Source organism: Erinaceus europaeus, chromosome 21, assembly GCF_950295315.1.
Source record: "Erinaceus europaeus chromosome 21, mEriEur2.1, whole genome shotgun sequence".
Lineage (NCBI taxonomy): Eukaryota > Metazoa > Chordata > Mammalia > Eulipotyphla > Erinaceidae > Erinaceus > Erinaceus europaeus.
In genome coordinates, this window is record NC_080182.1 from 36,029,482 (window position 1) to 36,040,014 (window position 10,533).

The following is a 10,533-nucleotide window of genomic DNA, read 5'->3' on the forward strand; positions in this document are numbered from 1 at the left end:
CCAAACTTCACCAAGATCATGGAACCTAGTTTCTGTACCTCAAGTTCAGTCTCCCGTCTGTTGATATCATCTGTGGATTGATTTAACTTCTCCAGCTCTCCCTATAGAAGAAAAGGAGAGAAAAAAAAAAATTGTAAGGGATTTATTGACCTTTCTTCCAGTGTGACTCAGACCACTGCCTGAAAAACTAGAGAGAGCAAAATAAAGGGAGATGCGCCAGTGTTCATTCTCAGACAGTTGGTGGTACCTTGGCTGGAATTGCCAGTGACTGTCAACACTTCTGACATTGGTATTCTTGATGCTGCCCCTCTGGAAAATGACCAAAGGTTCAAGGAAGGCGTCTTAGAGAGTTAACATTTACTGCATGCAAGCACCTTCTGGTGAATCCACCTGTTACAAATGGCTTCCAGGGCCAAATCAAAACAGAATCTCCTGCAGAAAGCAAGAACTTTCCAGAAGAAACAATAGAAGACAAGAAGCAGGCCAAACACAAAGTACAAACCCAGTGAAAGCATTCAGATCAACAGCGGAATTCTAGTGTTCACTCATCGGTGGTTGAGTATTTTTCTATCAACAGTTGAAAAGCTTCTCAAGCTATCAATTATCCACCCTACCTGTTTTTAAAAAAGCTAAACTAGCTCTAATCCAGATTTTTCAAAATAAACATTCACCAACTGACATTTTGTTCAAAGGACCCAGCATTAAGTTAACTCATTTAACTAAGCAAACAAAGGATCATGTGAGCAGAATTTTGAACCAAGTACACAAACCAATGATTTTTAATTACAGAATAAATGCCTAATGCAAAGATCTCTCCACCTGAACTTCATCTTGTGAATGTGCCAAAACAATTCATTTTAACTCCAACCACCAAGTTAAATGAGCTTTTCATTGATCTTTGCACCGAAAGCCCAATTAGGGCCTCCTGAAATTGTAAAGCACACTTAAAAAGCGGTATTTTTTTTTCCGATTATTTATGGAAAGGGTAGAAAGAAAGGTCTTGGGAATGGAGGCTGCTGTGCTTTTTGCTTCAAAGGGTGAAGAGGTTAAGTTGTCACTCCCAAATGTGTGCTTGGAAATTGGTTTTTAATCGTCTCTTTCTCTCCCTTAGAAATGGAGGCACAAAAAGCCAGGCCAATCCTCTCTCCTGGTCCCCAGTCATTTGTCCCTGATCTCTGTTCACACCGACCTCCTAAACAAGGAAAGGCTGGGCTTTAAACCACTGAAAAAGAAAATATTTGCCATATATATATATATACATTTTTTTCCCTCCTGGAGACCAAGCGAAGGCTTGACAGCCTAGCCAGTGGAGACAATACGCTCTGGGCTCTGCTAACAATGACTCAAAGGAGGGAAGGTGGCTGGGGCCGGGCCCCTCCAGGTGAGGGCAGCGCTGCAGGGAGACGCCCACCGCCAGGTGCCCCGCGCCCACCCCCCCCGCACCCCGGCGCCAGGAACCGGGTGCAAAGCCCGCGGCTCGCGATTCTGGCCCCGGGGGGACACCCACCCCCCAAAAAAAAAAATCCGTGTGGCGCCCCGCCCCCTTTTTCTCTTTGTTGCACATCCGCGCGAACCGCTGGCCACCGCCGCGGCGACCCTCCTCCCAACCCGCCGGGGGTGGTGCGGGGGACCCCCGCCACTCAGGCCGCGTCCACGCGGGTCTGCAGCCCCCCCGAGGGGCCGTGAGGCCGGGTATGCGGCCCCCTGTGCGCCCTACCTGGATCCGGGGGTCCACCTCTTCCTCCTCCTCCAGCCCCTGCTCCATCCCCTCCTCCTCCTCCTCCTCTTCCTCCTCCTCTTCCTCCTCCTCTTCCTCCAAGTCCCGGGCGGCCCGCAGGACCTCGGCCGGCTCCTCGGAGCGGTTCCGCTTCAGCGCCGCGTCCATGCGGGCAGGGGGCTTCGGGGCGTCGGAGAGCGGAGCGCCGCCTCGTCTCTGCGGGCCGCGGGCGGGGAAGCGGGGCCGGGGCCCGAGCAGCAGCCGGAGCCGGAGCCGGAGCCGGAGCCCGAGCAGCAGCAGCCGGAGCCGGAGCCGGAGCCCGAGCAGCAGCAGCAGCCGGAGCCGGAGCCGCAGCAGCCGGAGCAGCAGCCGGAGCCGGAGCCGCAGCAGCCGCAGCCGGAGCCGGAGCAGCAGCCGGAGCAGCAGCCGGGGCCCGAGCAGCAGCAGCAGCGCCGCCGCCGAGCGCAGGGAGCAATGGGCGCGGCCGCCCCTCTCTGCCGCGCCGCCCGCTCCGCCCCGTCCCGCCGGGGCCGCCCCCGCGCCCTCCCCGCGCCCGCCGCCCTCCCAGCTCGCCCGGGGCCCGCGGCCGGGTCTCCGTCACAAAAACCCTGACGGCGGGGGCACGGGGTGCCCTAGGAGACCCCTCGCCTATTTTTCACTCGGCGGCGGGAAGAGATCCCAAAATGTCCAGCTTGGGGCGGCCAAGTTCGGGGTGTTTCCGCGCTGCAGTCACCTCTCGAAGCCTGTTCACCAAGCCTGTCACTCGGTCGCCAATTCCCGCTCCCCAGGCTCGCTCAGCCCCCCCTCTCTCCCAGACCGCCAAACACACCCCCACCCCACCCCGGATGAACCTGGGCGAACTGGGAATTGCTTCTTTGTAAGGTCTCCATCACCCTCTCCCTTTCCCTCTCCCCCTCTCCCCCTTCTTTCTCTCCCCCCTCCCCCTTTCTTCCCCCTTTCCCTCTCTCCCCCTTCTCCTCCCCCTTCTCTCCCCCATCCATCTCCCCCTCTCCCTCTCCCCCCTCTCCCTTCCCCCCTCCTTCTCCCCCTCTCCCCCCTCTCACTCTCTCCCCCGTCTCCCCTCCCCCTCTCTCCCTTCCTCTCCCCCCCCCCACACACACAGCCCAGAAAGAGGAACTGAAATGCACAGGCAGACTCAGGTTCTCTGCACGTGGCTCCACACGTGCATTCCTCTGCGGAGGCCTTGACCCTCAGCCCCAGACACCTGTGCTGTCCTCGCTGTAGCCTTGGCCTTACCTGAATAGCCAAGAAGCTCGGAGGGTCCATGGAGCAAGGGGGTGGCGAGTGGGTTTGGGGCGTGGGTACTGTTCCTCCAGGGAAACTAAGGGGCTCAGTCTGTCCAGGGATTTATGGACTGGTGGTCCTGCACAGATAGGAAGCCAGAGCTGGCCTGGCCAATTCAGCATCACAAAAGACCAAAGGGGGAAAAAATAAAAGAGGCATATCTGTGTTATGAATTGGCAGGGCCACTGATGTCAGGGAAGCACAAAGTCAGATGATTTAGGTGAAGTTGTCTCCTGTTTAAAAATGCTTAAGGACTAGAGAGACAGCTGCCTAAGTAGCCTGGACTCTGGGTACCATGTGAGAGATGCTTGGCCACCAGGGCAAGTTCCTGTGTTCTCAGAGGCCACTCAGACCACTGAGTCTGGAGGAATGCACTTGTTTGAGAAGTTTTCTGTCTGAGAGCCCAACCTGAGATTCCCCAGCCCAAGCCTGCTTCCCGTGCTTTGATCAGACACTAAGCTGGGGCTACTTCCTGGGCAAAGTGCTGCCATGTACACACTGGTTCTGTGGCTGCTGTGGAAGGAGGCTCATTGTCTCCTGGAGGTAACAAGGGGGTAAGGCATAGGTTTGGTCTAATAAGGTCTTACTTGTTCAAGAATGGCTTATTTTATTATGAGAACAAATGAGAGTAAAGGGGTGGGGAGAGAGAAGACCAGAGATGGCATATGATGGTACCAGAGACTGAACCTGGGGTCCATGGGGTCTCTGGCATGCAAGTCTGCTGCACTGTGTCTACAACCCTAGTCTCCCACGCATAAAGTCACCTATGCCCTCTTTATGCCTAATCAGAGTCACCAGCACGTCACACTCCCCAGGTCTCCAGACTGAACAGGAGAAAGTACAGCAGCGAGCAGGAGAAGGGGCAGACCTGCAGCTCTGCACATTCTCAGCAGGCAAGCCATGGGCTGCGCTGATAGACCAAGTAAAGGCTTTATGTTTGGGGCCAGTTGGTGGAACACCCAGTAGAGCCACAATGCCATGGGTGAAGACCCAGGTTCAAGCCCCCATCCTCTACTAGCAGGGAGGACACCATCCCCTTTCTCTCTGTGTGTCTCTCTCACCCTCTGTCATAAAAGGAGAAAAACAGGGAGTCGGGCGGTGGCACAGTGGATTAAGCGCACATGGCGCAAAGCGCAAGGACCGGCGTAAGGATCCCCACCTGCAGGGGAGTCGCTTCACAGGCGGTGAAGCAGGTCTGCAGGTGTCTGTCTTTCTCTCCCCCTCTCTGTCTTCCCCTCCTCTCTCCATTTCTCTGTCCTGTCCAACAACAGCGACATCAGTAACAACAGCAATAATAACAACAATAAAACAAGAAGGGCAACTAAAGGGAATAAATAAATAAATAAGAGGGGAAGGAGGGAAACAGCTGCCTGGGAAACGCCGTGCAAGCCCTGATCCCCTGTGACAGCCCAGTGGCAAACCAACAGGCTTCATGCTTATTTTAGAGGCATGTTGAGCCAAAGCAGGGACCCTGTGAGTCTGGATTGGAGACCGCCCACAGTGATCATAAGAGCAAAGTTGGGAGTCTGGCAGTAGCCCAGGGGGTTAAGCTCAGTTGGTGCAAAGCTCAAGGACCGGCATAAGGATCCTGGTTGGAGACCCCGGCTCCCCACCTGCAGGGGGGTCCCTTCAGAGATGGTGAAGCAGGTCTGCAGGTGTCTGTCTTTATCTCCCCCTCTCTGTCTTCCCCTCCTCTCTCTTTTTCTCTCTGTCTTATCCAACAGCAATGACATCAACAACAACAAAAAACAAGGGCAACAAAAGGGAGTAAATAAATAAGAACAAAGCTGCTCGCACACAAATATTAAGACGATATTTGTCTTCTTCACTCCTGTTTCCTTCTAAGTTCACACTGGAGTTTTCCAGAAGCCTCATGGCACATGATAGCACAACTTGAATGCAAGAAGACACGAGAATCCAGCTGTCTTCTGTTAAGCCACACATTAAAGAGATTTGCAAAAATGTAAAACAGTGCCTTTCTCCTCAAGTATGCTTTGGAAACAGCTTTATTTTTCATTTTAGGAATGACAGTTTGTTTTTTTTCCATGAAATTATAATCTTCAGGGCTAGGTTATAGCATACTTATAGTCCAGCACACACTTATTGTACATACTTATAGTCCAGCACACACTTATAGTACATACTTATAGTCCAGCACACACACACAGCACATACTTATAGTCCAGCACACACTTATAGTCCAGCACACACACACAGCACATACTTATAGTCCAGCACACACTTACAGCACATACTTAGAGTCCAGCACACACTTAGAGTCCAGCACACACTTACAGCACATACTTATAGTCCAGCACACACATACAGCACATACTTAGAGTCCAGCACACACTTAGAGTCCAGCACACACTTACAGCACATACTTATAGTCCAGCACACACATACAGCACATACTTAGAGTCCAGCACACACTTAGAGTCCAGCACACACTTACAGCACACACTTAGAGTCCAGCACACACTTACAGCACATATTTATAGTCCAGCACACACAGCACATATTTATAGTACACACAGCACACACTTATAGTACATACTTATAGTCCAGCACACCCTTAGAGTCCAGCACACACTCAGAGTCCAGCACACACAGCACATATTTATAGTCCAGCACACACTTATAGTACATACTTATAGTCTAGCACACACAGCACATACTTATAGTCCAGCACACACTTAGAGTCCAGCACACACTTACAGCACATACTTAGAGTCCAGCACACACTTACAGCACACACTTAGAGTCCAGCACACACTTGCAGTACATACTTGTAGTCCAGCACACACTTGCAGTACATACTTGTAGTCCAGCACACCCAGGTTCAAGCCTCAGGTCACCGCCTGCAGGGGAACATCACAAGCAGTGGAGCAGTGCCACAGGGTCTCACATTCTCTCTTTCCCTCTCTATCCTTGCCTGTGTCTTTATCAAAAAATTACAAATGTATGAGTGATGGTCACCAGGAGTGGTGACACCGAGCCTCACTGACAACTCTGGTGACAAAAAATAAATACGTAACTATTATAATCTTTATGTTAACATCTGGTAGAGCTACCTTTATTTTGTATGAGTTAATTTGAAAATTCTTTTGTTTTGGTGGAGCCTGGGTGGTGGCTCAGTGGTAGAGCACTGAGGCCCTGGATTGAATCCCTGACACTACATAAAAGCAAGTGGTGTGGGCAGGGCATAGCATAATGGTTATGCAAAGAGACTTTCATGCCTGAGGCTCTGAGGTCTCAGCTTCAACCCCCGGCACCACCATTAGTTAGAGGTGAGCAGTGCTCTAATAAAAAAATTTTAAATTCTCAAAAAAAATTGGTATGAGGAGTCGGGCAGTAGTGCTGCGATTTAAGAGCAGGTGGTGCAAAGCTCACGGACCGGCATAAGGATCCCAGTCCGAGCCCCTGGGTCCCCAACTGCGGGGGAGTCACAGACTGTGAGCAGGTCTGCAGGTGTCTGTCTTTCTCTCCTCCTCTCTGTCCTTCCCTCCATTTGTCTCTGTCCTATTTGACAACGACGACATCAACAACAGTAACTACAACAGGAAAACAAGGGCAACAAAAGGGAATAAATACATTTTTAAAAATTTTTTTATTAATTTTATTTTTGAGAGAGATGGAGAGAGAGAGAAGAGAGAGGAGAGAGAGAGAGAGAAAAACACCAGAGCACTGCTCAGCTCAGGCTTATGGTGGTGCGGGGGATTGAACCTGGGACTTAGGAGCCTCAGGCATGAGAGTCTGTTTGCATAACCATTATGCTGTCTCCCCCACCCACAAATAAATATATTTTTTAAATTGGTATGACAGTGCACTGGACTGTCACATTTTCTCTCTTTCACATGGGCACAGACACACAATTTACATATATATATATATGTATATACATATTTTGCCACTCTATAGTAACTATGTAAGAAAATACCACTTTGAGACCTTTAGAGGTTTTAAAATAGCAATTAACAATAGTATAGGAACCAAATGGTCTATGAATCACTTATCCAGAGGTATTATCTATGTATAGGTTAGCCTTTTTCATTTCATTTATTTATTTATTTATTTATTTCCCTCTGTTGCCCTTGTTTTATTGTTGTAGTTATTATTGTTTTGATTATTGTTATCGTCATTGTTAGATAAGACAGAGAAATTGAGAGAGGAGAGAGGAGGGGAAGACAGGGGAGAGAAAGACAGACACCTGCAGACCTGCTTCACCGCCTGTGAAGCGACCCCCCCCTCTGCAGGTGGGGAGCTGGGGGCTCAAACTGGGATCCTTACGCTGGTCCTTGTGCTTTGTGCCATGTGTGTTTAACCTGCTGTGTTACCGCCCGACTCCCTGAGTTAGCCTTTCTTAAGGTGCATTTATTTCTTATTAAAAGTGAGAGACCAGAACAACCCTCTGGCATATGCAATAATGGGCTCAAACTTAGGGTCTCACACCTGCAACTCCTATGCTCCACCACCAAGCTATCCCCCCCCCTTTTTTTCCATAATATTTTAGTTTCTCCTTCACTCAAATACCCATTCCAAGCCCCCTGTCAACTGCTGATGGAGTACTTTGCCAATGCTTAATGACTCTGAATACATATTTATAGTTTCAAATGATTGATGAGATGGGTGGATAAAGTACTACTTATCTTTGGTTATTTCTTAGAGGCTAACTCTGTGGATTCCTTAGAAGAACTTCTGGGAGTTGGGCTGTAGCGCAGCAGGTTAAGCGCAGGTGGCGCAAAGCACAAGGACCGCCATAAGGATCCCGGTTCGAACCCCGGCTCCCCACCTGCAGGGGAGTCGCTTCACAGGCGGTGAAGCAGGTCTGCAGGTGTCTATCTTCCTCTCCCCCTCTCTGTCTTCCCCTCCTCTCTCCATTTCTCTCTGTCCTATCCAACAACGACAACAACAATAATAACTACAACAATAAAAACAACAAGGGCAAAAAAAGGGAATAAATAAATTAAATAAATATATATATATATATATATATATAGAAGAACTTCTTCCCCAGTTACAGTGATACTCTTTAGGAGGAAGGTGGTTGGTTGTGTGACATTTTATCTGTGACATGGTTTCTAAGGACACAAACCTCTGCCTCCCCAGGCTTTGGGTGGGTCCCAGTGCCATAGGGCACACCTGCCTCAAAGCTGCTTTTCCTTGACAAGAACCTAATCAGGTGATGCCCAGTGTGGACGAGGGGTTAAGCCCAAACATGAATAAAACTTCTGAAGTGGGAGTCAGGCTGTAGCACAGCGGGTTAAGCGCATGTGGCGTGAAGCGCAAGGACCAAAGTAAGGATCCTGGTTCGAGGCCCCAGCTCCCCACCTACAGGGGAGTCTCTTCACAGGTGGTGAAGCAGGTCTGCAGGTGTCTTATCTTTCTCTCCCCCTCTCTGTCTTCCCCTCCTCTCTCCATTTCTCTCTGTCCTATCCAACAACAACAACAACAATAAAATCTACAACAATAGAGCTATGAGCAGCAGATCGCTTTCTCTCTGCTCCTCTCCTCTCCCGGATCAACTAGGAATACCAAAGGAGACCACCCGGACCGAAACAAGACAGGACTAGAATGACCACAGAAACCCAGTAAATCACCCGTGAGTACAAACACGCGTGGCTGGTGACAGAGAGGAGAGAGGGGCCTAAGGAGAGATTAAGTGACTGCTAACAGTTCGACAGTTTGTCAGTGGAGACACCACCTCCAGTCTGCTCCACCAACAAGGGGACAGCTGAAGGGAGGAAAGGACTCCCCAGAGACTCACCAAGTACAACTCTGAGTCTCCATTGCTACTACCCTCAGAATCTGGAGCAGCAACAGGGAGGGACACCAGGGCACAGAGATCTAACCGGGAAACTCAGGAGAAGACCTATACCTCGGTGGCATAGCTGAAGGGCTGTGAAAGTCTCTTTGCATAACCACTGGATTATCTCTGCCACACCCTGCTTTATCTCTTGGTCAGGAGTCATTGATTAAGCCAAGAAGCCTATTGATAGTTTAAAAGCCCTCAGGCTACCATAGCCTACAGGGGAAAAAAAAAAGGCTTTTACACCACTGAACTCCAACTCAGGGATTGAAAAACCTCTTAACTTATATAAAATGGTTAAAACAACAAGAAAAAATAATGGAGACTCGAACCAGGACAAGAGTCCAGCTAAAAGTCCTCCAGAGGGCAAAGCACAAAACAACGAGTTCAACATCCAAACATTAGCTAAGGAAATAATAACAGGAGTGAGTAAAGAATTTGAAAAAATTGTAATCAGAACTGCAGGAACAACAAATGAGAATATGGAAGAAAATTCTAATTATCTCATGGTTATTAGAGAGCTGAAAGCTGAAATTGCTGAGCTAAGAAGGCAACTAGCTGAACAAGCTAAAACAGTATCAGAGCAGGGCAACAAAATAGATGAACTCCAGAAAACAGTAGAGGGCAGAGAGAATAGAATCAATGAGGCTGAAGACAGAATTAGCAAGATTGAGGATGAATTAGAGACAACTAAAGAAGAAGTAAGAGATCTCAAAAAGAGATTAAGAGATGCTGAAAACAACAACAGAGTCCTATGGGATGACTTCAAAAGAAACAATATACGCATTATTGGCTTACCAGAGGAAGAAAGAGAAGGGGAGGAAGAAAGCGTCCTCCAGGCCATAATAGCTGAAAATTTCTCTAGTCTAGACAACACCAAAGACATAAAGATTCAAGAAGCCCAGAGGGTCCCAAACAGAATTAACCCAGACCTAAAGACACCAAGACATGTCATACTTAGATTGGAAAGGAATAAGGATAAAGAAAGGATCCTCAAGGCTGCAAGAGAAAAACAAAGAGTCACCTACAAAGGAAAACCCATAAGATTAGCAGCAGACTTCTCCATACAAACACTACAGGCCAGAAGAGAATGGCAAGATATCTATCGAGTGCTCAATGAGAAAGGCTTTCAGCCAAGAATACTATATCCTGCTAGATTGTCATTCAGACTAGATGGAAGCATCAAAACCTTCTCAGACAAGCAACAGTTGAAGGAAGCAACCATCACCAAGCCTGCCTTGAAAGAAGTTCTGAAAGGTTTCCTATAAACAACCAGACCACCACAAATAGAACATATATCAAAACACTCTAAAACTCTACAAGAATGGCGTTAAAATATCTTCAATCTTTGATATCAATAAATGTGAATGGCCTGAATTCACCTATTAAAAGACACAGAGTAGGAAGATGGATCAGAAAACACAACCCAACAATATGTTGTCTACAGGAAACTCACCTAACGTAACAAGACAAACACAGACTTAAAGTGAAAGGATGGAAAACTATCATTCAAGCCAATGGCCCACAAAAAAGGGCAGGAACAGCTATTCTCATATCTGACATGATAGACTTTAAAATACATAAGATTAAAAAAGATAGGAATGGACACTACTTAATGCTCAGAGGATCAGTCAATCAAGAGGACTTAACAATTATTAATATCTATGCACCCAATGAGAAGCCATCTAAATACATCAAACTT

General features: G+C 48.5%; 1 protein-coding gene across 4 annotated transcripts in view; it reads right to left on the bottom strand.

Annotated features, from left to right (window-relative positions):
• Nucleotides 1-2,506, bottom strand: part of SH3BP5 (SH3 domain binding protein 5) — a 94,054-nt gene extending 91,548 nt beyond the window's left edge. Inside the window, exons 1-2 of one of the 4 annotated variants that reach the window (XM_060180833.1) lie at nucleotides 1,718-2,506; nucleotides 39-101 (exon numbers count right to left, since the gene is read on the bottom strand). In XM_060180833.1, the coding sequence (XP_060036816.1) occupies nucleotides 39-101; nucleotides 1,718-1,885 (231 nt within the window). In that variant the 5' untranslated portion in view covers nucleotides 1,886-2,506. Of the gene's footprint in view, nucleotides 1-38; nucleotides 102-247; nucleotides 335-1,717 lie in introns of those variants that run through there. The other 3 variants (XM_007529821.3, XM_060180834.1, XM_060180832.1) reach the window with 3 other exon arrangements.
• Nucleotides 2,507-10,533: the final 8,027 nt, after the last annotated feature.